Source organism: Pocillopora verrucosa, chromosome 10, assembly GCF_036669915.1.
Source record: "Pocillopora verrucosa isolate sample1 chromosome 10, ASM3666991v2, whole genome shotgun sequence".
NCBI classification, from domain to species: Eukaryota; Metazoa; Cnidaria; class Anthozoa; order Scleractinia; family Pocilloporidae; genus Pocillopora; species Pocillopora verrucosa.
The window spans coordinates 8,271,818-8,298,774 of record NC_089321.1 but is presented as its reverse complement, the minus strand read 5'-3'; the positions used below and the strand labels follow the sequence as shown (position 1 = coordinate 8,298,774).

At 37.1% G+C, this 26,957-nt stretch overlaps 4 protein-coding genes across 4 annotated transcripts in view; 3 read left to right on the top strand and 1 right to left on the bottom strand.

Moving 5' to 3' along the window:
* Positions 1-65: 65 nt before the first annotated feature.
* On the bottom strand, positions 66-8,306 carry LOC131791648 (tubulin gamma-1 chain). The gene is made up of 18 exons (XM_059108995.2): positions 8,154-8,306; positions 7,933-7,983; positions 7,645-7,706; positions 6,987-7,154; positions 6,560-6,628; positions 6,119-6,198; positions 5,825-5,870; positions 5,553-5,633; positions 5,242-5,328; positions 4,928-4,973; positions 4,354-4,457; positions 3,157-3,210; positions 2,916-3,014; positions 2,749-2,823; positions 2,133-2,219; positions 1,895-2,010; positions 1,593-1,671; positions 66-1,050 (listed from the first exon to the last, which is right to left on the bottom strand). Exons 1-18 carry the CDS (start codon positions 8,200-8,202, stop codon positions 1,015-1,017), a joined length of 1,389 nt encoding a protein of 462 aa, XP_058964978.1. The 5' UTR covers positions 8,203-8,306; the 3' UTR covers positions 66-1,014.
* Positions 8,307-8,559: 253 nt separating this feature from the next.
* Positions 8,560-11,350, top strand: LOC131791649 (inositol polyphosphate 1-phosphatase). The gene is made up of 3 exons (XM_059108996.2): positions 8,560-8,781; positions 8,876-9,149; positions 9,677-11,350. Exons 1-3 carry the CDS (start codon positions 8,572-8,574, stop codon positions 10,372-10,374), a joined length of 1,182 nt encoding a protein of 393 aa, XP_058964979.2. The 5' UTR covers positions 8,560-8,571; the 3' UTR covers positions 10,375-11,350.
* Positions 11,351-11,544: 194 nt separating this feature from the next.
* Positions 11,545-15,125, top strand: LOC131791662 (prefoldin subunit 5-like). Its single transcript, XM_059109012.2, has 6 exons — positions 11,545-11,663; positions 11,739-11,841; positions 11,932-11,963; positions 12,791-12,865; positions 13,129-13,234; positions 13,540-15,125. The coding sequence occupies exons 1-6, from the start codon at positions 11,586-11,588 to the stop codon at positions 13,614-13,616; spliced, it is 471 nt and encodes a 156-aa protein (XP_058964995.2). The 5' UTR covers positions 11,545-11,585; the 3' UTR covers positions 13,617-15,125.
* A 969-nt stretch (positions 15,126-16,094) lies between these two features.
* Positions 16,095-26,957, top strand: part of LOC131791640 (kinesin-like protein KIF28P) — a 13,476-nt gene continuing 2,613 nt past the window's right edge. Inside the window, 27 exon segments of the mRNA XM_066173178.1 lie at positions 16,095-16,386; positions 17,207-17,400; positions 17,957-17,992; positions 17,994-18,063; positions 18,066-18,089; positions 18,384-18,463; positions 18,883-19,086; positions 19,088-19,107; positions 19,348-19,455; positions 20,053-20,144; positions 20,520-20,550; positions 20,648-20,703; positions 20,706-20,754; positions 21,055-21,094; positions 21,097-21,112; positions 22,001-22,320; positions 22,919-23,021; positions 23,104-23,167; positions 23,467-23,604; positions 24,043-24,194; positions 24,546-24,631; positions 24,752-24,814; positions 24,969-25,187; positions 25,687-25,749; positions 25,864-25,944; positions 26,220-26,285; positions 26,607-26,729. Coding sequence (XP_066029275.1) covers positions 16,332-16,386; positions 17,207-17,400; positions 17,957-17,992; positions 17,994-18,063; positions 18,066-18,089; positions 18,384-18,463; positions 18,883-19,086; positions 19,088-19,107; positions 19,348-19,455; positions 20,053-20,144; positions 20,520-20,550; positions 20,648-20,703; positions 20,706-20,754; positions 21,055-21,094; positions 21,097-21,112; positions 22,001-22,320; positions 22,919-23,021; positions 23,104-23,167; positions 23,467-23,604; positions 24,043-24,194; positions 24,546-24,631; positions 24,752-24,814; positions 24,969-25,187; positions 25,687-25,749; positions 25,864-25,944; positions 26,220-26,285; positions 26,607-26,729 — 2,553 coding nt within the window. The 5' untranslated portion in view covers positions 16,095-16,331.

The window sequence follows — 26,957 nt, the reverse complement described above, 5'->3', positions numbered from 1 at the left end:
CGATAATGAGACACAAACACATTTACAATTGTTTATTTCTGTTCCTTTTTTTTTGGTGGGGGGAGGGGGGGGGGGAGAGAAAGGGGGCGAAGAGAAATGACCATAGAAAATACACCGTGCGTCGACAGGTCAGTAGAATCTAACCTCGCAATGGTTCTTCATACCGGCTATTGCACATATTTCTCCCGCAAGAACACGTACACGGATCACGCACACTCACGTTTGCTTCCACCAAACTCTCTTTACAATTAACCAAATATGCTCACTTTAACAAACGTATCTATGGATTTATATACAAGTAAACTTACTCAGCGGCAAAAAGTCTAACAATATTTCTCAGTGAACATAAACCTGACTGGCTTCTTCATTTCATCATGGGAAAGAATTGAGTGACCTGGCGAGGGAGACTAATATACCTATTCTTAATGGGCTAGCGCCCTAGGAATACTATAAACACGACTTTTCTTAGATTACTTATCAAAAATGTTCGAGTGGAAAAAATGATGAACGCAAGGCGAGGTTTACTGTCCGTGATTTCGATTTAGTCTCAAGGGTCTAACCACAGGAGATAATACTACAAAGTTTGCCAGGTTGTGCTTCTGGGCGATGCTGTCTGCTTGACATCATTTAACTGCGCATTATAGTAACAAAAGCTTGAAACATGCGTGGCTGGCCTAACATGCGAGGAAGAGAGGAAAATTTATCAGAGTGCAGGATCTAGTAACGAACAAGAAAGAAATGCCCGAATCGAAAGGAGGCCATATTTCTTCAATCTGCTGCGTAAACCGTGAATACCATCCCCGGACTCAACGATTCTACTTTACGCTTTCTCTGCACTCGAATTTACTAACTCCTCCCCTCCACACCCCTGCATAGGCCAGCCCTCCGTTTCAAAGAGATTGTCGTTTTTACCGTCAAAGCTCGCTGATTCTTATGTCGCTGTGAGTCGGTCTTTAAGCCGAATCCCAGCACAAGAGATACAAAATTGAAAATCTGTTTCCCGTGTTCTTGAAATCAAATCTTTGTATCTAATCCAGACGCGGCCGCTCCCTGTAAACAAATAGCAACAGCAAAAAAAACAAAAAAAAAACAAAAAAAAACCAGAAATTAATCTTTCAACTTTTGTCAGGATTTCAAAGAAGTGTGGTGTGAAGGGATACAAAGGAAGAAAAAAGAGGACGCCGAAACTGAGGATAGGAAATCTGGGAAATTTAACCCACGACATTTTGATAAAAATATGTCTCTATTGAAAACCAGGAACCGTTAACAGAGTATGTATAACAGAAGAACACGGTGGAGTTGGCGTAAACGTTACCTAGACCCTCATAGCAACCCCAACTCTCCTTTAAATATTAATCTGATGATATTCCATGCTCTCCACACTGGTAATCAAAAAAGGTTCGATTGTGATGTTGATTATAAGCCCCTTCCCATCGCACTAGGAAAAAAAACTTATCGCAAGTTAACATTGCTAATAGTCGTGTCTAACTAAAGGAAAACTTGTCTTCATTATCGCTTCAAGTGTGCTACGCTAGGGTCTGATGCACATCCCACTGTTATTAATGTAATCGCTTTTAATGAAGTTAAATGACCTGCTGTTGAGTTCCCCACATGATGTAATTAGCTTTTGTAGCGGCTTGGTATTCCTCTATCAACTGTTGAACAACTTCTCTGTAAAAGAAACAAAGCATCAAATAACTACGTAACAGGAAGACCAATGCACACATTTATCGATCTGATCTAGAGCGCATCACTTTCGTTTCCCATAAACTAGTTGGGCTCTAAAACCAAATGAAGAAGAGGCCCTGAGGGACCATTTCGTCGCTTATAATCTAAGGGTTTAAACCTCGGAATAACAAACGATTCTTTCTCTTTGCAAGTTCCCGTTTCTCACCTTGAAGCATCTAGCTCGTCGAAGTTGTCCTTAAAAATCTCCTCCTTTTTATAATTTTCCAAGAAGGCTTCCCTCTTCCGAAGTTTATCAAAGAGTCGGCAGTTCTTTTCAAATACCTGTTCACAAATGCGTTGGTGTGAGTCAAAGCGAAATTACTCCTTATTTGATCAAATAAACAGCTAGGTATTTTGCTACATTTCGAAAATGAAAAAAATGACTGAAATCTAATTTGACTTACAGTTGATATACTTGTGTGATTTGCCAACATCAGTCCGCTCACTCTGTGTGCTGTCTGTACATATGGAGATTTTCTTGACAATGCAACCTGAATTTATGAAACAAATTATGTCACAAGGTTTAGCCTTTCAAGCAGGAATAGATGCTCTCTTGATTTAATCAGTTTGTGGATCACATTTAATTATTTGGGGAATGTCACTAAAAGTAAATCAAGATAGAACAAGCAGCATCAAATGAAGTGCGCATACTGTTTCTGCAAGAGGTAGATAGCTACCCCACCCCACCCCACCCCATCCACCCCACCCCACCCCACCCCATCCACCCCACCCCACCCCATCCACCCCACCCCACCCCACACAGGGCACAAGTCATGTGACCAAGTTAATAATTCAATTTGACAGTGAAGTCAAGTGGAAGGAGGATAAATAAAGGAAAATGTTTAACGAGCTGAATCAGTCATTGGATTAAAATTATAAGTTTTCTTTAGCAAGCAGACCCACCATATATATATATATATATATATATGCTGTTTCTTTTTTCTGCAAACTTGACAATGTGAAAGGAGATCTTGAAATTTTTTAATTTCTTGTTTTTGCAATACCTTGTTTGTCTTTTACCTGAATACTGGCAGGTCCCCATGGAATGAATTCTGCAAGCTTTCTTTCCCTGATCCGCTGTAGACTCTTATGAACCTTGAATACAAAAAACACTTGCTCTTAAATAGCCTTTTCAATAAGCCAAGAAAATGACATCTGATTCAACTGATAAAGTAATATTTATGTACCTGAGTGGGGTCAACTTCGCCTTGGATGATGTTCAGAATGGAGATGTAACAGTGGTTGTGTTTCCTGTCTCTGAGTGTTGACACCATTACATTTTTAGGCTTAAAGAAAGAGAGAGAAATTTCAAGCAAAAACTCAATAAGGAGATCAACTTTATATTCACCTAGGTAAATCTGCTGTTGAGTATATAACTTTTAAAAATCAATAACATCTTTTCCTGTTTGTGATGACAGCTCTCCTTACCTGTAACAACCTTCTCATTACATCAAGGACTGTTGTTTTACGAATGTTAGCCACCTTAAAATCAGATAGAGAAGAAAGTCAAAGGGAATGTAAATGAAAAAATTTATACATTTTTTTTATTGTCATCAGATCTAGCTGAGAGATTATCTTCTTTGCAACCTTTGTTTAATCTTCTTGAGGAACAGTCTCTATTATCATAGAAAGCATGTTCATGATAAGACCTATCAGTAAAAAGCTACAAAGGAAACCAGGAGAGATAATATATAGATTTAGCCAAGCCTAAAAGCGGAGCTCACATTTTTTTTTCCCACACATTTCAAGGGCACAACGCCTTGCCCCGGCCAGGACTTGAACCTGGGTCGTCTGACTCGGAGCCCAGTACACTGACCACTGGACTACTGGACAAAGCCGTGGCGTTGGCATGCCCACGGTACAGTAGACCACACACGCTAAAAGTAGCACCTTGTACAGTTGTACGGTCGTACATCCAAATTTTTTCGGCTTGATGGGTTACTAATATTTTGTATAATTATGGGGCTGCCCTCTGTGAGCTCCACTATAATGGCAATATAGTTTAAGCTCTCTCAATGCACCCTTTAAGAGTGATGTAAAACTGAAGATAACCTGTAGGCCCCAGTAGTTCAAAAGTCCGATAACACTATCCATTGGATAAATCTCTGTCCAGTGGATAACATTATACATTTTGCTATCACTTATCTACTGGATAGCAATTTATCTGTTGGATAGCGTTATCTGCCCGTTATCCAACTAGGCCCAGAAGACAAGACTCTCATTCAGAAGACATAGCTCTACTCAAAGTTACTTCATGCTCCACAATCTGGGCCCAGTTGTTCAAATGCCGATTAGCACTAACCTAGGGTTAAATTTTAATCCAGGTTTCTTTATTCCTTAGCTTAAAAGCCTTTTTGGGATAATTTTCCCTTTTCTTTATAGAGCATCCAATAATCAGATTTTGGACAAAAAGAATTACACTGAATTTTATTCAAAAGCTTTGAGATATGAAATCAGATTTTGCACTAATGGCTATCTTAACTTCGCTTTAAACAACCCAACCCTGCTCACAATGTAAGTCCATCACAGATGCCCTTTTTTCTTAGGGTGTCTGCTTGCAGAAGATTTAGCCACACTGCCTTTATCACTTGTAAAAGACCATTTAACTAAACAGTTAAAAATTACCTTCTGATCAGTAGTAAGTGGAGTGTACCCAGTCATAAGAAAATGTAATCGTGGTGTGGGAATTAGAGATGCAATCAAACCAATCAGATCATTGTTCATGTAACCTGCAACAAAATGTTTATAAAAGGAATGAATGAACAAAATCTACAACCAACTGCTTCCAGTTGCCTTGTTTATTGAAGGAGGTATGCATGTCAAATGTAGCTACAGTATAGCTACATGTATAGCTGTCTATCTTTTCAATTACCATATTTTTAAAAGGAACGAATCATACTGTCAGGGTAGAGAAAAATTAAGGATTTTCTCAAATTTTAATGCAGGCAGATATGTCTAGAAAGTGGATCACATTGGGTATAACCTTTAAAGTACCACTGTGTCATCTCCTTGGTCATTGACTTGGTAATAACTGATGAGCCTAACCCTTGGCTCATCAATCATCAACTCATCAGTGAGCCTTAGCTCACCTTGGGATTGTATCAAATGGTGTCAAATCAATTTAAACCCAAGTTAAATTATTCCCTAACATACATTAACATTGTTAGCACTACTTCTATGATTTAAACAACTCATTCACCTGGATATCTAAGAGTTGTTGTACTTGTAGCCATGATTGTAGATACCTGTTACAAAAAAATATTAGGCAAATTATAGCCATAAGCCAAGTCTAGAAAGGTTTGATTTTATCTTCTTCCCTCTTTAAAAAACCAAGAGTTCAGGCTCATTGAACCAAAGATTGAAGAGCAGACTTTCCTACAAGACCAATACTTTTTCATCCAATTTCTTTTTCAACAATAACTTCTATCACAAGGTTTGGCCAACCTGAGTGTCTGAACTCTTAAATGCTGATATAAAGTAAATGATGAGGTAAAGGTAAATGCCATGACATACCAGTTGATTTACTTGAGAAAATGTTGGATTTTGTATGTGCAACCTGTCTGCTGCAATTCTGTTGAGAGCTGTATTGTCAAGAACAACCTTTAAATGAAATCAAAATTGTAGTCATTAAACGATAACCCACGGTCCAGAAACCATATAATTTTGAACTCCAAAATCCAAAAGTACTTGTGATACTAAGATGCACTTATATTACATATATGCTAAAATTCTGAGAACAAATTCCAATCCTTTATATCTTGATTCTGCTTGTAACCTGACAATTTCCTGTACAAGTTGGTGCAAATATTGTCCATAATACATACCACACAATCTGCATTTTGAGTGAGTCGCTTGAGTGTAAGTATAGAGTTGTATGGCTGTACTACAACATCACTAATGTCTTCCTGTGAAACAACAATACACTTATTGTCAGAAATATACAGAGAACAGGAAAGCTTCTGGAAGGTGATCATATTAACCATTATGACATGGATTGTCAAGTTTATCTCATGAAAAAGTGCTCAATGTACTATCTAGCAATTTGTCTACAAACTTAGTGAACCAGAAAAATAGTTATTGAGAGACAGTTTTTCACCTGCTGTGGAAACACAGAGTATGTTTGAATTAACTTCTTTGGGAATCTATTGAAAGAAATATTGAGTAAAAATCAAGTTGTGAACTTCTCTAAATTACTCTCACTTTGGAAATATCTATGAGGGCTGACCCATGGGCTATGCAAACCTCATTGACACCAATAAAACTTAATTCTACCAATTAAAGAGTATAGAGAAGATAAAGCAGAAATTGCTAGCTTTGTTTCATTTGCTGTTATGATTTGCATTCCCTAAAAGCCTTTATGTTTAACTGCAACGTTAAAATTTTACTGTACCTGTCATTGAGTTTTTCTAATAGATATGATCCCATACCAGATCCTGTTCCACCTGCTATGGAATGACACATTACAAAGCCCTTCAAAAACAAACAAATAATAATCAGTTAAACAGTCCACCAGTTAGTTAGCCATAGGCGAATCAGTTTGTCATAAAGACAGTAAAGACATTCAGCCCCAAAGCTAACAATTCAATCAAACACTCAGTCAATCAGTTAAGGAAATAAAAGGTCAGGCAACTTGCAAAAAATCAATTTAATCAGTTACTTTAGCAAGTGATTGATTAAGTCAGTCAGGGTGCCAATGACCTTGTTGTTAAATAACTTACCGGTAAGTGTTCAGACAGCCATGTCTTTCAGAATAGAATCTCAGAATGACACAGGAAAAAGAATTAAGTGAAGGTACTAAATTCTACTCAAACAAACATACACATTACCATACCTCTAGACTATCACTCCCATCAGCCTCTCTGTCAATTATATCAAAAGTTTCTTCATGAAGACGTTCAGCCTGACAAAGTAAAATTGAAAGTTTCTTTTTTTAAAAAATTATTAAGACCAAAATTTGAAAAGGTAATATACAGTATTCTTGGATGTGTGGTAAGAGAACTGGATCAAGTGCATGGAGCTGGGGCTTGTGGGTGAAATTTCTGGAGAAAAGACTAGTTCTTTGGCTTGACTTTTCATTCAATTTTTTTGATTTCCAATGAAAAATAGTTGATACTTTTAAAACCTCTCTTAAAACAACAGTATACCAAGGATATATTTGCTCCATCCCATCATTTTTTTCACAGGACTTCACTCTGCCCAGTTTTCTAGGTTTGTGTCCAAATGTAAGGAAGTAAACATGTGCATAACTTGTGCATCACCTGTGAGTATCCACTGGCCCAATTGTTTCCAGCTCCTCCACCATGCTTTGATGTGTACATATTTTCAGGGTTATACAAGTTGGCATATGGTGATGATGTGATTGCATCTATTACTCTTGGTTCTAAATCTAACAAAACTGCTCTGGGGATGTAGTGTTCATCATCTGCCTACAGAAAATAGAATTAACCCTTTAACTCCCAAGATCTGATTGTTAATTCTCCTCTGTAGCTACTACACATTTCCTTGTAAATTAGTTATGGGAACTTGGTGCTAGATCACAATAGCAGCGTCTACCAGATAAGTTTGAATATTCTCATTACCTGTTTGCTGAAGAATGTATGGATATTGTAGGGAGAAGTTTTATGTTAATCAATTCTGGGAGTTAAAGGGTTAACAGACATTGCTTATAACTCTTTACACCCTAACGTCAGTACACATTTCCAAAGGTACAAAGGGAATTGGTTTAACAATGAAGAACTGCTTCAGTTGGTGATCACTTTCTCTTTTCTCATGACCTCAATGTTTGATTCAGGGGTAATGATGCTGGGAGAAATTAGATTCTGATCACTTTCGGGGGGTTAAAGCTTAAAATCAGTAAATAACACAAGCTCTTTTTCCATACGTGTTAAAAATATGAAGTAGCTTTTCTTGCTGTACCTGATAGAAAAACACATCTTTTCTGTCAGTTCCATCTGTGGCAAAATCTTCAAGGATTCCATCTTTAAATCAAGAAAGACCAGTTCATAAAAATTTCGATACTTAAAAAAAAATCCTCGATCAACAAAGTATTTTCAGTCTACAGACCAGTTCTGCAAACAAACTAGATTTCAATAATTAAAATAAAGAAACTCTCTACGATTAATGGAACGTATACCAATACAATCGAGTTGGAAAACTAAGCTTATATATTTTGACTAATAACTGAGCACCATATTATAAAATTACCTGGTCTTATTCCATGTTCAGCACAAAGCTGCTTCCAAAACTCCATTCCAACTAGTGAATGAAATAATATGAGCTACGTTGAGAATTACAGCTCATAATGAGGTCCATGAAAAAGCTTACGAGTGAAATATCATAACCCAGTGTCCAATATGTACACAATCACTAAATCCAGCTGGTAAAGCTTAGGAAATTATTTTTTTAACGTTAGAAATTAAACTCACTTTGATTTCCACATTGTCCAATTTGCAAAGTTATAATTTCACGAGGCATCTCGAGTCAAATTGCAACGATTCAGAAACGAAAACCTTGACAAGGGCCAAGAAAGTCAAAAATGGCGGCAAATATATCTGACGTGTCAGCGGTAGTCGCCAGAAGTTTCCGGGTGGGAATGGGACGGAGTATGGGATAATTATTTCGGCCAGTTTTTCCTCGTACTCCAATTTTCTAAAATACCTGGAAAAAAAGTTTTTATATCATCTCTCTAAAATGGCGAAGATTAAAATGCAATAAAAGAAAATTCACAAATTTGAGGCCTCCTCCACTGACCAATCATAGTAATAGAGGGGCCTATGACGGTTCCTATCTCTACCCTCCCCTCCCTTTGAATGTTAATGTTGTTTACTCAGCTGCTGTCTTCCAATGGCCGCGAAAGAGCTCGTCGAGATTTTGCTTCAAGTGAGCGAAAAATCCGCCAAGATTGCGCGAGCATGGCGCTGTCAGGAGGAGCTTTTTGAATTAATGGTTGAGGAAAAAGCAGAGAAGGAGAAGAATGAGCGGTTTGTTCGTGATTTTAAAACGCTGGCCGACGTTCTGGTACAGGAAGTAGTAAAGCATGATGTTTCGCTGAAAGTGAGCTGAATTGATTGTTTACATTATTTTGTGCAATCGTTCTTAAAACAAGAATCTATTCATCATCGGTGTAATTTTTTTTCTTATCATATAGTTTCCTGAACTGAGAGGCCATATTTTGGGCGAGGAATCCAACATATTCAAAAACAGCTTTGGCCAAGAAATTAGAATTGAGGTTCGAGAAGACTCGGAATCTACTTCAAGACATCTGACTACAGTTTTGTGCGGAAATGAGATTGCTGCTCGACTGCTGGCAGAGCTCATTCATACTGATATCGTTTTGGAAACGGAAGAAATAAAAGTAATGGAGGAGCAGTTGGATTTTGAGCTTCCCCTGAATGAGTTAGGAATCTGGATTGATCCAATCGGTAATATAATTATATTGTAACAAGTGCAATTAAAAATATTTACCTTGGAAATTTAAGGTGGAGTGTATTTTTAGATGCTTTCGTATTTTTAAAATAAGAATTTCTTAAGTTAATTTGGTAAGATTTAGGCACACCCCATACCTCATCATGGATACAGTTCTTGGATAAAAAAGGGTGAAACTTAAAATAGATTGCCTTTGGAACTACGGCTTTGTATTTCAGTAGTAGTATGGGGCTGTGCGGAAATCTTAACGTTGATTTTGAAGTGCATTAGTTCAGGCAAGGATAATCCTGAATTACTGTTAGGCTTAAACGATTTCCTGTTGAACATGGCATGTTACCCCCCAAAATATCACTTAACTCCATTATGAATAGTTTGGATAGGTACTGTAACTCATATTTCCCCACTGTCATAGCTAATGTTTTGGATATGACAAATAAGAGGCATTTACAAGGGTTTCATTAGGGTTGCTATTGTCCCATACTCCAGCACCCTTTTTGAATCATACACAAACTTCTTTTTACAGATTCTACATCAGAGTACCTCAAAAATTCTCCAGGGAAGGAAGTTGATGGCATTGTAGTTTCAGGTTTACCTTGTGCTACTGTTTTAATTGGAGTATTTCATCTTGAAACTGGTATACCTGTGGCTGGTGTGATCAATCAGCCATTTTCCACGCTAATCCAAGAGAACACAACCTCAAGACGTTGGAATGGAAGGAGGCTCTGGGGAGTAAATCATGCTGGACATGCCTGTTATTCCCTGGGAAATAAAAGGAAATCCAATAAAGCATCAACAGATACCCAAATTAGCAGTACTTTTAAGGTAACGATAAGTGGAAGTGAAAGTGAAAATGTGAAGGAGACTCTAATGTCTTCAGGAATTAGATTATTTCCAAGTTCAGGTGCTGGCAACAAACTCCTTCATGTTATTGATGACAATGTTGACTTCTATGTCCTTTCCAGTGCCTTTTCCTTCAAGTGGGATACCTGTGCAGCGCATGCAATTTTGTGTTCCATGGGGGGAGGGGTGGTAGGTTATAAGGAAGCCCTGTTATTGAAATCAACTACAAAAGAAATTGATAAGATAAGTCTTGATAAGTGTGAACTAAAATACAACAAACCTGATGATGGTATTGCGAAGAAATGGAGTAATAGCAGTGGACTAATAGCTTTTAAATCTCATCAAAGAGTTTTTGAGCTCTTAGAATGTTTTGGTTCATAAGGCAGACAATTATCAAAACAGAAAGAGATATGAATTAAGCCTTTAACCCCAAAGAGTGACTAGTTTCTAATTTCTCCAAACAATATCACCACTTAATCACACATTAATGTCGTGAGAATAAAGGAAATGATCACCAAAAAAGAAACTCTTGATTGTTAGACAAATTCTCCTTTTGCAGCACATTAGTAAATGTACAGAGAACAGTATGGAGAGTATGAATACTGATGTTAGGGTGTAAAGGGTTAAGAGGCTAGATTGTGTTAATTCAGGTAGTTCTGGTATTTTCAACAGCCAAGACCAATTGCAGCTTTTATTCAAGTTGAAATAGGTTTGAGCCAAATACTTTTGCAAATTTACTTTTTTGAAACAATTGTTTTTTATTGCTCTTCTGATGATCGCACCTTTGGTTACAGATGTATACTTTGTGTACAAATGTCAATTCAAATTTCTTTTGTTGGCCTATCATAAAAGCACATGCAGTATTCACCCATATTGATGTACAAGTATTGTATTGTTAAGATCAGTTTTGAATTCATATCAAATACATGGGGTTTTGTTATAGAGCAGTGTTCATATTAGTTAGGAATTATTTATTTTAATGTATCTGAAATGTTTGTGAGAAGTTAGCTGGCATAACTTCATAGATGAGCATAATAAAGTTTCCCATTTATAATACTCAAGACATACAGTTTGGGTTGACTAGCATTTTGATTCAGTCTCCTTTAACAAGGAATGACACATTATAGTGTATAGATAATAATATAGTTCTCTGTTTATATCATGGGAATCAGAAGTTGACAAAATCTTAAGAAAACCAGTGATATGGTGCTCAGACAAAGATGTGCCTGGATTGCAGAGAGAATTATGATAATAATTATTGTAAATCATAGTTTGTAAATTTAGTAACAGCAATACATGTACATGGAAAATTTTTAATAAAAAGAGGGTCTTTTTGCAAAGGCACTTGTCATTGTGACACTGTCTGTGATAATAATAATAACAATAACAAAATTTTGGTTGTTTCATAATAAAATTTACCAGATCCCCCCTCAATGACAGTTAATTGGCAGTTAATTAGTCAAATTACTACAAGTCCCCTGTTGGCAATCACTGACCTCCCCCCCTCCCCCCACTTCCCTCATGGGATAACTTACTTGATTGAAAGGTGGGAAGTAAAGAGGCCTGGTTCCAACACTGTCAAAAATTTTAAGATGGCGGCTGGCGAGGCGGTGGAACTTAGTCAACTTCAGATACCTCATTTGGAGAATCTGAGGTCTCAGCTTGAAGAGGTAAGCATTTAGTGTTTCTTACAACTGAATTTTACCATTTGGATGCACTTTAAGCAAATGATTCGTTTCACTTAGGAAGTAAAACTGCTGGGAGATTCCATGAGCCAGCTAAAGATCGCCCAGCAAAAGTTTGGAGATTCGAAAGAAAATGTCAAAAAACTTATTAACAAGGAGTCAGGTGAGCTCTAGTCTTTCAAAATATTAAAACGACGTATTTTATTTTGTCTTTTGCCCGTACTGAATGACTTTTTACAAATTTATTCAACAGGAAAACCTATTCTGGTACCACTTACAAGTTCTGTATCCTTTGATCCGCGCATAACTGTTCTTTCGCTATCCAAATCTCGTCTTCAACGACAGTTCTTCTCTCAGTTTCATTAAAGAGGTAGAGATGTTGACCGATCTCAGGTTTTCAAAGCGAACACTACCTTGAACCCTTCAGAAATCTAATTCCAATTCCAATACCACGTGTGATCACTCACATAGGGCTGTTCGTGCTAATGCTGTGATTTATTTCCAAAATCAGATCTCCTTTGCATATTTTTCGCCTGTCTTTGTATGTTAGTTACAAATTAGCCAAAAAAAATTGTCATAGCATGGTGACTACTGTTACTAGATGAATTTAATTAATCCAATGATCAAAGAATTGTTCAATAAAAAAATTGTGCTTGGGTGGGACATATGAAGGCAGTTTTTTACAGATTTTGTCTAGATTTTGTCCAGGAGGGCAAGAATTTTAATAAATTAATCTTCTTGAGTTCAAATTCTGGGGGTTGTTTGGGAAGAAAGTTTAAACTTCAATTTGATTGATGTATAAGGAGAAGTCATAAGTTATTAATCCCTTCTTGGAGTGATAAGACTTACAACAGTTAACAACAAGGTAGTATGGATCTAGTCAGTCATTTGACTCCATGTGGATTCTTTCCATTAATTAATTGCAATCTGTAAGGTGACTTCACCAGAACAGACTAGTGTGGTCCTGTTCAAATGCAAGGCCTTATAAATCCATCTACCTTATAGATCAGAACCATTTGAAACCAGCACTAAGTAAGGAATCCAATGTAATCTATAAACTTAGACTTAAAGTTGTAGACTTGTAAAGGTAATTTATCCTTAAGTCACTTCAGATGTATGTTCCTGGGACTCTTGAAAACACAACATCAGTTTTAGTAAACATTGGAACTGGTTATTTTGTAGAAAAGGTATGTACAAGAAAGTTGTTTTCCCTTTAGATGCTATAAACCACTGGAAAGTTTCCATTCTTTTTTGACTTGTTCATTTTAATGCTGCTTAAAAACTTCCTCTTGTATTTTTTTCAAACACATTCTTGACAGATTTTAGTAAATTTAGCAATATTCTTTGAGCTAAAATTGTTTTCTTTTTCCCAAAAGAATAGAAATTCTTAGCTTTTACCTCAAGTATGAGTTATTTATTTCTTTGTTTTATTTTCTTATGTTACATTTAGGGATTAAAGGAAGCCGAGGAATATTTTGGAAGAAAAGTGGGTCTGGTGACTAAACAATTGGAACTACTGCAACCTAAATTAATAGAAAAACATAAATTAAGACAAGGTAGTCCTCTTTGATGCTTTCTTCTTATTTTCTTCATTGTAGGAATGATTATTGTATCTTCAACATTTTGATATTGTACATTATTGTTTGTTTCAAATATCTGTATTTAGAGATTCCTTAACCTTTTAAATGGGATTTATTTCACTGATCTGTGTTTATACCCTTCTTAACCATCCATAAGTTGTGTTGCCATCTTTTACTGTTGATATACGACGTCTTCACATAGATCATAATATCTAAAACCCAATTTTTTACACTTATATAGTTACTGGTTATTTACAAGAAGATTGTTTCTTTCTTGGCAGCTGTTCAGGATATGCTCAGTGCAAAAGTTCAAGCTCAAGTCCAAGCACAGTTAGGAGCCATTCCAGCAAAGACTTAGATAGTCACATTAACAAAACTTATTTGTCTTAAACTTTCGATTAATGCTTAGGGGTAGATGTGAGCTGGAGTACCTTGGAATGAAGGAGTTCTATGTAACTCTTCTCTTTGGGCTGTGATAAGAATGTTTAATGTGTTTCCCCTTCTGATGTGCTTATTCAACATGTATAACATAAACTCTGTAAGTTCTGGTTTGGTACTTTCTTTTGCGTTCACATTTTGCCGCAGGTATATTATTTTTAACCCTTCGAATGTGTGATTTGCATTCCTCCCCTCAAGTTGTTGTACATTTCCTTGTTAATTAGTAATGAGAATTTGGTGTTACATCTAATTCAAGCAAATATCCTGAAACTGTTAAGTTTAAGAGATCTCGCTACCTATCTACTTGACACTGTAATGATATAGTACAGAAAAGTGAACATGTTAATCACTTCTTGTAGTTGAAGGATTAAATAGCTCTTGTAAAAGGTTTTCAGATGATTGAAATTTGATCAATTAAATAAGTGATCATTTATGAAGTCATGCAGTTAAATTTCATAAGCTGCTAGAGTGAATCAGTATACCTTGTTCACTATATGCTAATGATTTTGTCACAAAATGATATTGTGAAGAACAATTTAGAACAGATTTGAATACATCAATCCCTCAAGTGTGAAATAGGTCACAAGAATATTAGATGCATGTTGGAATTTACTGGACTGTACAAAACAAGTGTTATTCTAGTTGAGGACAAGCCATGAACATTCTGTGGTGCCAAAAGGTAATAGATATGCATGTATATGTGTAGTTCTTTTGAATGTACTTTCCTTTTTGTTTATTTTTGTACTTTACATCACTACCACCCTACAAAAATCACCACCCTTGCAGCATTGCTTGATTGAATAAATGTTCACAACTTTCCTTAATTGTTCTTCTGATTAGCATTTAGTGAAAATTCATTAGCATATATTAATAAACAGGTTATACAAATTTACTCAACTGGCTTCTGCTTAGATCAGAAAGGAGAATCTTGACAGAGCATGGATTGATTTATCTTCACTGTGTGTTGCTATGGATGACATTCTTTACAAATTTAACCACTGTAAAAGAACAACTAGAGTTTACAGGTAATATTTGGTAGAACCCAGCAGGTTTTAACTACTCTCATCAAATCATTTTTATTTATTAGACTCCTGTAGACCAAGTAGTGGACTTTGTAAGATCATCAAGTTAGAATGATTTTTAAGTGTGTGCAAAGTTTGGTTTCCTGAAATGGTATTGACAGGTGCAGGCCAATTTGCTATTTTCTTTTCTTTTTAGTTCTTTCATTTTAGCAGGTTAACCAACAGTGTAAGACATGATCAAAAGTAAGGCTATCAATGTCAGAGTTTACTTGTTTGTGAAAAGCACAACAACACAGTGATACACCAGTTCTATGTGCCATATGAGCTTTATTACATTAGATGTTCATGCAGTGTAATATGAAGAATTTAGAAACTGAAATAAAAAAAGCAGAAAATTTTTTTTTTAATGGTTAGTTCTTTGAACATGCTGTACACTGTGATAAAAGGTTTAAGTTTCTAGGTAAACTATGTTGCTGCATCAGTGGGGAGTATCACAAGATTGTTCAGTTTCATCAACTGAGTTGATAATGTGAATGAGCCACTGTGAACAGTTTCTAAAGCTGATGTTTCAAGCATCTTTAAGCTTCGTTTTGTGCTCTGATGTTGGGCTGAAAGTCACCGGGAAAACAATTTTCTGAGAAATTTAGGCCACAATAATTTTCAAATATATTGTTTCAAAAGACAAATTGCTTATTTAAACCAAACACACACCTCATTTGTGTGGTTTTTTGATAAATATTGTTATTTATAAATTTGGAAATTCTGTTTAGACAAAAATTTATTTTCATAATTTTTAACATTCTTTGTGTTTGTAAAATCTAAAAACTACATTGTTATGAGTACTACTTTCAGGTTTGTGTTTAAAAAAAACCTAGGAGCCAATGGTATCCTGCTTTTGTCATTGATTTTGACTTCAACTTTCTCATGACTTCTGCTTATAATAGTAAGCACTGATAATCAGCCTTGATTATCAGTAAAGCCTTCTCTTTCTGCAAGCCATTTGTTTTTTGAAACAATGTGTTACCATTGAAATGCCCTTTAGTAATTTTGTAGGGTTGATTAGTATTGCTATGAGACATTTTTAATGGTTGCTTTTTGCCATCATTAGGGAAATTAAATGAAAAAAATAAATGAATAGTTACTGGCAAAATCCATGAACTTAATATATTATTGTACCATGACTGATTCGACATGGGTGGCCCCGTAACGTTTTGTTCTACGCATTTTACGCAAAAGAATTATTCCTTTATATTTAAAACCACAGGAAAATTGGTTGCTATTTTGATTTTGTCATAACAAATCCGTAGAGCTTATTTTATTGAATGGAAACCTTATTTGCATATTTTTTCATAAATTATTACAGTAAAGTTTACATTTGGCCGATCAACATGGCAACAGAGCACTATTCATCGAGAACATTGATTGCTATCCATTTATGACGCACAAAATTACCCAAACTCAATTTCGTACCTTGTTTACTTCGAGGAAATTTCCAGTTTCTTTAACTATCTACTCGACAAGTTACATTTGATCGATTTGCTTCGCGGAAAGACATCAGTAGTTTTGATTCTTCATTTGACATAGAGACGTGACGCTTGGTTGTTACAGCAGAAATGTCGGACGGAGAAGCAGAAAACGTCAAGGTGGCCGTTAGAGTGAGGCCTTTTATATCCTTTTAACGACGATATAATCCAGCTAGTCCTAATGCAGCCAGTGCGACAAAGTTTGTGTGTATCTGGTTGTAGGACGTGTCAACGTAGCTGTTAGTTTATCCTTTCGAATAGTTTGACATCCCATATTAGATTATTATATTGGCCGTATAAATTTTATATGGCACTCCACATTAATTTTTCCTCGCCCACTAGAACGTTATTATGATCTTATTTCATTACGTTCTAATTTTCATGTCTAGATGTTTGCACAATCGTCACACTTGTTTTTTTTTTCGTGTACGCAACAGTAGGGCATGAATAATATTGATCTACCGTCTCTGACGGTTTGCTGTTCACCAAAACTTTCTAAACGATTTTCATTTAGACTGCTTCTTATTAACAAAAGTCACAGTGAAGTGAAGTTTGAAGCACAATACGACCAGCGTTAAAAAACAGCTGGTAAAGCAAGGTACAACGTTTTACCAAGTATCTTGGATTGTGTGACGCTGGTGAGAAATCTGAACCAAGGTCATAATGGACTACAATAGATTTGCAACTGAACGAGGGAAGAGGAAATATCAGAAGCACTACACTTCCATTCCTCTTGATTGCAGTGTTTATATCGCAACCCAGTTAAAGTTTAAATAAAGGATCGGAGATTTATTTTAAAGTTACTAGGCTGGCCGCTCAGGGTCGTAATCCACTCGAAGGAGACCATTGTAACTCCGTTAAAACGTCTGCACTTTTCTCTACAGTCTGCTAGTGATAAGCAACAAATTAGCAATCTAACAGCTTTCCTCAAGCTGGAGCTAGCGATTTCCTTAACACTTCACACAATAAACGTGAAAAGGCCCGAAATGCAACTTTGATAGTTGAAATGAAAGGTCAAACAACGTACTTAACAAATCCAGAAGAGCCTGGTGAAGAACCCAAAAAATTCACGTTCGACTACAGTTATTGGTCTCATGACGGATTCGAAGAAAAACCAAACGGCTACCTGGGAGCTACCAATCCAAAATATGCTGATCAGGTACTACAGAAAACAATTATTTGTCAGAAGTGTGATCTTATGAGAAGACTGATGGGGTGATTCTCTCAAGGATGGAGGCCGGCGCTCCTTTCTTACCAGTAGGCTGGGAAATCATGACCTGTGGAAATCAGAATCATTCCTCAAGTTATGGGAGAGTCAGTTCCCCTGACCCCATGCATATGCCTGTCACACTGCTTCTTTCACTATGACATTTCCTTGCGGTGCAAGGACAGACTTATGGCAGGGGGTCTTGTGACCACACCCTTTTTTAAAAGGATTTTCCCTTTGATTCAGTATTGATGTCTTGGTGTGCTATTGATGTGGATCTTCATTTCAGCTACTCTTTGTAGAAAAAGCATCACTCAAAGTCTGATCCTTTTTTCCTCACACAAAACTCTAAACACAATCACACAATCACAGACAGCCACAGAATTTGTAAAAAAAATTTGTTATAGAGGAGGGGAGATTGACAAAGTTAGGGGAAAAAAAAGGCTTCAAATAATATTCAGACCTTTTGTGCCACATTTGACTAAGAGATTGTCTATTGATTTTATAGATGAAAGTGTATAATGATCTTGGTAAAGGAGTTCTGAAAAAATGCTTGGGAAGGATTCAACACGTCACTCTTTGCCTATGGACAGACTGGTTCAGGGAAATCTTGGTCAATGTTGGATATGGTACAAACAAAGGTAACATCAGTCCATTCTCTCTTTCTTTGCTTTGCTTTTTTTTTTTTATTATATTTTTTTTGGTGTTATTGACTTAACATTTACAGCATCTCACTTTAATTCACCTAGTTTTGATTCTACTGTTTTCCCAGTTCATTACATTCAATTTGTCTTATTTACAGGTCCTTTAAAGGTAGAATCCTGAACAATGGTTGATTGTCAAGTCTAGTAGTTTACATCTCTTTAGTAAGGAGAATATTGCCCCTGTATGGGAAGTAATTAATTCCAAAACAATTATTCTACATTTGATTACAGGCATTGTACCAATCTTTTGTGAAGAAATTTTCAAAGGAATTGATGAGAAAAAGCAAGGAGGAGATGAGGCACAATTTGAGGTACTTGTTTAATTTCTTAGAATTTTGGCTAAAGATATTACACAAATTTGTGGTTTATCTGAATTTTAAAGGAAATTAAGTAACCACCATTTTAAGAAACCAGTTTTGCCGCACCTGTTGTAGTGCTGAGACCACCAAATGCTACTTTGACATCAATCAGGCTGCCACTTATGTATTTATGTACTTATTTGTATGATGCTGCTGAGCTGACTTTTCTGCAGGACACATAAGTGTTTTCCTTGGAAATGCCAACAGCAGGATTTATTTGTCAATAAAACCCTGTAATGCAAGAGCATGCCTGGATGGATGTCATACCATAACTGATCTCAGGACTTCTGACATAATGTATACAAAAGATTTAAGAGATCAACAAACTCTTCAGGAGTAAAATATTGCTCACAGTTGATGTTAAATTGCAGGTGTTTTTCAGTATGCTTGAAATCTACAATGAGAAGGTGCGTGACCTTTTGAACCCTTCCACCAATAAGGGTGGCTTGCGGGTGCGCCAACATCCTTCAAAAGGATTCTATGCTGACGGACTGAAGACTGTGCCTGTTAGTGAATACAAAGATATTGAAATGCGCATGGAGGAAGGAACAACAAACAGGACTGTAGCAGCCACAAAACATGAACGCAACAAGCAGGTATGTAATCTAAAAATCTGTTGTGGGAGGAATTTTGAATATTCCTTCCATGGAAAACTTTTACTGTTGCCAAATCCCCATCATGTGGCCAAAAATTTATCATTTCTTGCTCTGGTGAAGAATGCTCTTGGTACTCGTATAGCCCAGGACTTTGTCTTCATGAAAAAATCCATCATACTGGTTACATATTTTTCATTCATGATTTAAATTAATTTAATTTTGAACTTGTGAATTTTTCAGCCGTGCACACACTATAGTTGGTGTGAAATTCGTGCAAAAGAGGAAGAATGAGGCTGGGGAGGAGACAGCTAAAACATCTCTTATCAACTTGGTTGACTTGGCTGGAAGGTCAGTGGTTTTTTTTTTGTCTTTGAAACTATTTTGCCTGTTTCATAACTTACCCAATAAGTGAGGTACAAAGGTCTTACCAGTAAATGGGGTATGCATTCTTTCAAGAGTTTTTTATGTGGGTATCTGCCAACACTGCAAATCAAAAGCTACAACCTTATTAGTCTTGCCAGCTCATATCTGCAGACAGATCTCATCTGCCTTATAAAAAGTAGAATAATGTGCAGTTTTTAATTTACAGCAGTGCCATAAGTTTTGCTTTTTTGAAAAGAATTAAACTGACAATATAAGCAAAGTAAACCTAAACAAATATAGGGAAAGAAAGGTCCCCTTCATGAATCATAATTTCTCTGAAATCCCTAATTTTATATGAAAAAATACTGGAGACAAGGTTTTATCAACTCTTCAGGAATCCTTTACAATTTTTGGTTGTCTCAAGATATGATCTGGTCCTTTCCCTTACTGATCCTGATTCTTTGAAGATAAAAAAATCCTACACCTCTGACTCCAAAAGAGTTGGCCCATAGATGTTGCTGTACCAACAATGATGTTATCTGTAAGTAATATTGCCAATTCAAAATTATCTTGCTGTCATAGTGAGAGAGCAGATTCTACTGGAGAAACAGGAGATAGACTGAAAGAAGGAGCTGCCATCAATCAGTCATTGTCTAGTTTAGGAAATGTTATTGCAGGTCAGTAATGAACTCAAACTTATAAGCTGATGGAAACAGGGGGAGGGGGGGAGGGAGGGTTTGCAAGATGTTTCAAAGGTGGGATATGCGGTGAGGCATGAACAACATATTGAAATTTTGGAGCATATCAGGAAGTTTTATTGCTATAAGTCAGTGGTTTCTCACACCAGAAGGGATGTCTCAAGCACTGTAAGACTCCTCATATAAAATTATTCTTTAATTTTCAGATATGAATTTATGTTAAATTAGTTACCAGAAACAGGGACATTTTTAGAGTAGAACTTATTCCAATCCTATGTCATGCGACAAACAAATGACTTAATATGCAACTAGCTTAATTAATTCTCAACTGGTAACTCATTGATTAACTTTCCGCTCTTGTAGACAAGGCCGCTGGGAAAATGTGTCAGAGGTTAAAGCTATGATAATTTTATTCAGTAATGCTCTTTAGAGATCGTTATACATTTTGATCATCAACAAGAATTTTATTCATTCACTAGTTACAAGTATTTGTTTTCAAATTTTACCGTTCCATTCAGAGATTCAGTTTTGACAAAACTTTGAAAAACGCTCTTGTGGTGGCCAACAGTAAAACCATGATGGTAAGGAATGAACAATTAAATTTTCAAACTTGGCTGGTGTAACCCCATAGCCCCTAAGAGTGACTAGCACTCTAATTTCTCCGTGACTACCATTAAACCTGATATCAAACACAAAGTCATGTGGATAGAGGAGAAGGATCACCGACAAGCACCTACTTGATTGTTAAACAAATTCTCCATCGTCGCCCTCTTGGAAATGTATAGAGAACAGTTGTGGAGAATATGCATACTGATGTTAGGGGTGTAAAGGACCTAAAGGTCCTAATTTAAAAATTAAGTTTACATCTCATCAAATCAGATTGCTTTGCCATCAGTCCTGCGGACATAAACTATGATGAAACTCTTCTCAACCCTTAAGATATGGTGAGTTTTATGCTGTCTTCCTAGATGTCTTTCTTATTAAGAGATTTTTATAGGACCTCATGGTTATTAGCCTTTTGGCTCTTAAAGTGCTGCCCTCTTTAAATAAAGAGTGTATACTTACTTCAACTTACTACTTAAACTAATTTATGAGCGCAAAATCGTGCAAAAAAAAAAAAAAAGATGATCGGCATAGGCTTTTTTGTGTTTAACAAAACAACTTTTAAACGCAACTAGAAATGGCGATGCAAACAATCACATTTCTGAACATCACCGACAAACTAATCACAGAATCGACTGGGACTCTGCTAAATGCTTAACCTACAGTAAAACTATTTTCAACGACTGACTCTGGAAAGCTGGTTCACTAACTTAGAACAGACGCCTCTCAACAGATGTCAACAATTACCAGCACCTTACAAACGACTCATTAACGACGTGAACAACCGACAAACAGACCGACAAACAACAGACGGATCGAAACCGACCAATGACTGTTAACACTCTACACGAGTCTTCCAGCCAATCACATCACGGCTAAACAGACCAATCACGTTCAACAGACCAGACCTTATAACATCATCGACTGACAACTACTCCCACTTGACTCTGAAGATGACTATCGCACAGATAGTCGAAACGTCAGTCACCAACAACATTTTTCAAAGAACTTATTTCAAGACACCAGTCTAAGACTCTTTTTTAGCCATTGTTTAGAATCTTGGAGAAAAATTAAGTTTTCCCTTCCTATGCCACAATAATTTTGTGATCATTTTTAAAATTACGCAAAACGGTGGAAACAAAATTTCTATAACGTTAATTGTGTACGAGTGTTCTGATAGATCATAACAGTAGAACATATCAAAATTCAACTTCATAATTCTATGACAGCTGACCGTGCTAAACAGATCAAAACATCGGCGAAAGTCAACGAGGATCCTACAGAGAAACTGATCAGGGAGTTGAAAGAAGAAAATGACAAACTCATGGAAATGTTAAAGAAAGCTCAAGCAGGCGAATCTGTGAAGATATCAGCCGACGATGACGATGATGACGGCGAGAAGGAAGGATTGTCTGAAGAGGAAATGGCCGAACTCAGGAAACAGATTGAAGAGGAGATAAAAGCATCTATGGCACAAACAGAGCAGGAAACACAGGACATGAATAAGAGTTGGGATGATAGAGTTGCTGAAAATAAAAAGGATATCAAGGTGGAACATTAACTGTTCTGTATTAGATTATTCAAATAATGTTTAATTCGAATCATTGTGGCCACAATTTTGTTGCGTAAATGCCAGCAGGCTTCTTGACACCGCGATTACCTTCTTGGTGGTTACACAGAGAAAATTTTTTGACCAGAGTTGTGAAACCAAACTAAAGGTATTGCTGTACAACAGTTAATAGGAACTCAACGGGCATCAACGGGCGTGATTTCATTTCGCTGTTCTAGGATGGTAGCCATTTCACTTTGACAAACTTTGTAATAGCCACCTCCTCAACCAATCAGATGCATAGTTAAAAAACCAAACGCGAGTACCCGACGCGTTTTCCCGCACATACTCTTGGGAAAGCTTGCTTGTTTTCTTTGTGGTCTTATTTAGCTCTTTCTGAATTTTTCGTTTTTCTGACTCGCGGTTTAGTTCACTACTTAGTTTTGGTTTGACAACAATATTAATCGTGAAGAGTACTCTATGAGCATGATACCTCTCAATAGTAGTACATTTGCGTATTTGTTTTTTCGTTCTGCACATTGATAATTTTTGTTTATTTCTGACGTGTTTCCTGTGCGTTTCACCTGTTTTCCATCAGGATAAAGAAGCTGAAAAGAAAGAACGTCAGTCAACTCCTCATCTGTGGAACTTGAACCCAGATCCCCAGCTGACGGGAATGATTGTGCACATGGTTAAATCAGGTATGCTATGTCATCTTGAATAAAGGTTATGGCACTTTTCTGCTTTCTGTGATCTCAATTTGTTTTACTTTTCAAATGCTAGGAGTCGTTAAAGTCGGCAACAAAAAGGGTGATCCGCCAGCAGACATTGTTCTTCATGGATTAAAGTAAGTTGTCTTTAAACCTTGTCGGATATCAGCTTTCTTTACTCGACAACCGAGCCCGTCCATTTTCCTCCTCCACGAGTTCTCAACACTCCGGTTTAGTAGAATGAGATTCGTTCCAGAAATTACAGTAGGGCGTGGTTCAAATCCCTAGGGAGGAGAAATCTTCAACATCTTTTGTACCTTCTTTTTCTGGAGGACTACTCGTAATTGACATCGAATTACGATAAATATTTCTCATTATGTAATTACCTAATTTTTACCTATTTCCGTATCCGTCTTGGCTGTTTTTATTTGTTTAGCATCCTGAAGCAACACTGTGAAATTAAAAATGAAGGTTCTAAAAAGATCACAATCAAAACCTTTGGCGAAGCTAAAGTCCTCGTCAATGGAGAACCGGTTGATGATGACGAAGAAGAAGAACTTCACCATCTGGACAGGTAACCACCCGCTACAATGATGGGATATGTTTGCAGAATTTACGATCGTAATACGAGCTGCAGGGGTCAATGTCAGTATATCTGAGCAACTGCGCGCCCGCCCTTCCCATAAACCTCTAACCAACCTAACTCCCCTAACAACTGGTAACAAGTCATTGTTAATTTTGGGGTAGGGGAAGGGTAGGTGTGCACCGGTCAGAACTGTTCAAAAAATGCAATGGAGTGTTCAGCGCTAGACAATGAAGACGATAGTTCAAAATAGTCACAATCCTTCCAGTATTAAGAGCACCCGAGAAAGCTCAACCTCGCACACCTTTACACGCAGGTGATGCCGGAACTATTAGGTGTGAGACGGGCATGGAATAATTTGACAACGGAACCTGACTCTGACTTTAATTTCCCTGCGTCTTACATGTGTTTTTTTGGGTGTGTCTGTAGAGTTATGTTTGGCACAAGTCACCTTTATGTCTTTCATCATCCTGCTGAGGCGCAGTCGTCTTCTTTGAAGCAGGCGGACATAACATATGAAATGGCGCAGGAGGAAATCGCCAAGAACGCCGGACTTGACGTGGATGATCAGGAGTCAAAAGGTGAAGAAGATGTTGAGTTGAGTAGCTGTTGATTTCGGTGGATGAACCAGTCAGTCCATTTGACAGTGAAATGTAATGTCAGTTGATCAGTCAGTGAGTCGGTCAGTCAACCAGTCAGTCGGTTGGGTGGTCAGCTGGTTTGTAAGTTACTCGGTCAGTCAGTTAGACAGTCGGTCCGGATGTCAGTTACTCCTTCATTCAGTCAGTAAATCAGTCAGTTTATCAGTTAGTCGGTCGGCTGTTAGTCAGTCAGTCAGTCGTTCATCAGCCAATTAGTTGGCTGTTCATCGTCAATCGAAGGAAACATTTCCAGCTTTAGAAATTCACTCCCTGTTGCCTTCATATATTCAGAAGCAATGTTGTTACGAGAAGATCTGGCAGATCTGATGCCGATGGTAAATGAAGCAAATGCCATCAGTCAAGAGTTGGATAAGAAGGTACTAAAAAAGAATCTCCATTTTGTATCTTACAATGCATGTAATACTGTGTGGCTACATTTGTCCAAAGGAGCCTCTAAGAAATCGTCATGAGTCTGATCTCTTTCCCTTATTTTCCAGGTTTCGTTTGAAGTCTCCGTTGTCTCTGCCAAGGCTCGCGGACTCCCCGAAGGAAGACCCGAGGTACATTCTCTTTGTGTTATTTTGTCAATTTGTGTATAACAGTGTGACACCGTTTATGTTGTCCGCTTCACACGATAAACTCATCTTGAATTCTAACATTATGCAACAAGGAATTCGCAATGCATGATGTTTTATTTTTTTTTTTGCGTGCTAGCCATACGTAGTCATGCGGGACTTACAAACTGGCGTCGAATACCTCTGGCCAAAAGCCAAGTTTATCAACAGGAAATACGTCATGGACGAAATGTACGAAAATTTCGAAGACGGCGATGATTGGCAGCTCGAAGACGAGAAAGATCCTTTTACTGAAAGCCCGGATGTCGAGAGTCTGATTGGCTGTGTGGCTGTTCCTATGCAGAGTCTGGGATATGTGGTAAGCATGCCCTAATTGTTTGCTGTAATGATCTGTGTTATTTTCCCTTATTTTTAATTATCCTGGTTCCCTTTAGCTTATTATTGTCTCGAAAATTTTAGTTCAGTAATAGCTAGATGAGTGTCGTTTGTTCGGTTGCTTTTTTCCTATAACACGTTTTTATTTTTCTGTAGCCGTAAAGCCTAAATCAAAAAAATACCTCGGAGTCTCCTGCCTTGCTTCTTATTTTCACCCTTCCATTTATTTTCGTTACAACTTGATTGAATCGCATCAAAGTTGATAAAGTGACCGATTGACGATAGACGAGGACATGGCCGGACCAAGAAGATTTTTATACCGTCTTTTAGATTACTGAATGCCGTGCACTTGTCACTCAAGTTACTTAAATCATTATTAAACATTGCCTCAATTCGTTTTCAGAAGCTTCTCATGTTTTCCAAACGTCTGATTTTTCGTTTTAAGGCAAACATGTCTTGATTTCTTCTTGTTTCCCTTTCAGCTTGATATGAGAGAACAGCTAAGTATCACTGATTATAAAGGAAAAGAACTGGGCTATCTTAATGTAAGTACTGTCCCGCTTTCTTTTTTATTCCAACCCGATCCCCTTGCCTTCAACATGGCGTCTATGGCCTCTTCAGCAACTTTGAACTTGGCATATCTGTGTCTTTTCCCGTAGGTAGAAGTCGTTCCTTTAAACGAAAATGGAAAAGAAATCACAGAAGAAGATGACATCTTTATTGACGATCCTAGTCAACTGGTAAATCTTTCTAAATTCTTAACTCTTAACCATCTTTCTTCCGCCTTGGTGCATTACTTAGTCTTTTCTGTTTTTCTCACCCACCGATCTTCAGTCATCGATAGCGTTAAAGTTGTCTAAGACGTTAAAGTCGTCTCGAGAGCATAAAAACGGCCGTTGTAAGGAATTGATAACTCATGCAAGAAAAGAGGATTCTCAAAAGATTTGACATTAAGCTCCTGGGGTGAACAGCTGAGGAAATTTGAAATGTGACAGTACGTGTTTCTCTTCTACAGGAAGGTAGAAAGCTTGTGTTTGTGGTGCGAGTGCAGAGTGCAAAGGGAATTCCAAAGCGCTACACGGTAAGATCTAAGTATTGATTTCCGTTTTTACTGCTTAGATTAGACAAAGGGTGACATCAGAGAGATTTAATGGGAACTGGTAATTAAAAGTTTAAAAACTTCGCGGGGAAAAAGGGAAAATTCCTTAAAATGTGACCCATAACTACTGGACCTCACCGGTTGAAGAATGCAAGTAGGATGTAGTCGAAACATCGTGAACCACATCAGAAGTTACTTCATCGTGAGACGATTAATAACACTTCGGTGTTTTTGTATTTCACCACTTTTTATATATGACTGCTGCCTTTAAACGATATCAAGACTCTCTTTTTCTCAAAACAGGACGTGTACTGTAAATATTCCATGTACCTTGAAGCGGATCTTAAGACGGAAGTAAAATCTGGAACAAGGAATCCCGAATTTAACTACGAAAGAACTTTCAGTTTTGAGAGAGTTCCACCGAAGGTAACTCAAAGTTTTAGGAGCTTCAAACTGAATGCTTCCTCTTTCAATTCCACTTTTGAAACTCGAGAACCAAACAGTTTTATAGGTACAATGTACCATTTGAAAGTGCTTCTCTGTACCGTTCATTTTAGGGTTTCATGAACTGACTTTAAAGTTAGAGCCACCTTGTACAGCATAATAAACTGTACCACAAGAAATACAGAAAGTAGCTTTCGTTTACAAGCTCAC

Excerpts from the sequence above, each read along its gene's own strand:
- LOC131791662 (XM_059109012.2), top strand. The coding sequence starts at position 11,586 with ATGGCGGCTGGCGAGGCGGTGGAACTTAGTCAACTTCAGATACCTCAT. Across the intron at positions 12,866-13,128 it reads CTGGTTATTTTGTAGAAAAG|GGATTAAAGGAAGCCGAGGA; the intron begins GTATGTACAAGA and ends TGTTACATTTAG. Across the intron at positions 13,235-13,539 it reads AAAACATAAATTAAGACAAG|CTGTTCAGGATATGCTCAGT; the intron begins GTAGTCCTCTTT and ends CTTTCTTGGCAG.
- LOC131791649 (XM_059108996.2), top strand. The coding sequence starts at position 8,572 with ATGGCCGCGAAAGAGCTCGTCGAGATTTTGCTTCAAGTGAGCGAAAAA. Across the intron at positions 8,782-8,875 it reads AGCATGATGTTTCGCTGAAA|TTTCCTGAACTGAGAGGCCA; the intron begins GTGAGCTGAATT and ends CTTATCATATAG. Across the intron at positions 9,150-9,676 it reads AATCTGGATTGATCCAATCG|ATTCTACATCAGAGTACCTC; the intron begins GTAATATAATTA and ends TTCTTTTTACAG.
- LOC131791648 (XM_059108995.2), bottom strand. The coding sequence starts at position 8,202 with ATGCCTCGTGAAATTATAACTTTGCAAATTGGACAATGTGGAAATCAA. Across the intron at positions 7,707-7,932 it reads TGAACATGGAATAAGACCAG|ATGGAATCCTTGAAGATTTT; the intron begins GTAATTTTATAA and ends CTTGATTTAAAG. Across the intron at positions 5,871-6,118 it reads TTAGAAAAACTCAATGACAG|ATTCCCAAAGAAGTTAATTC; the intron begins GTACAGTAAAAT and ends TTCTTTCAATAG.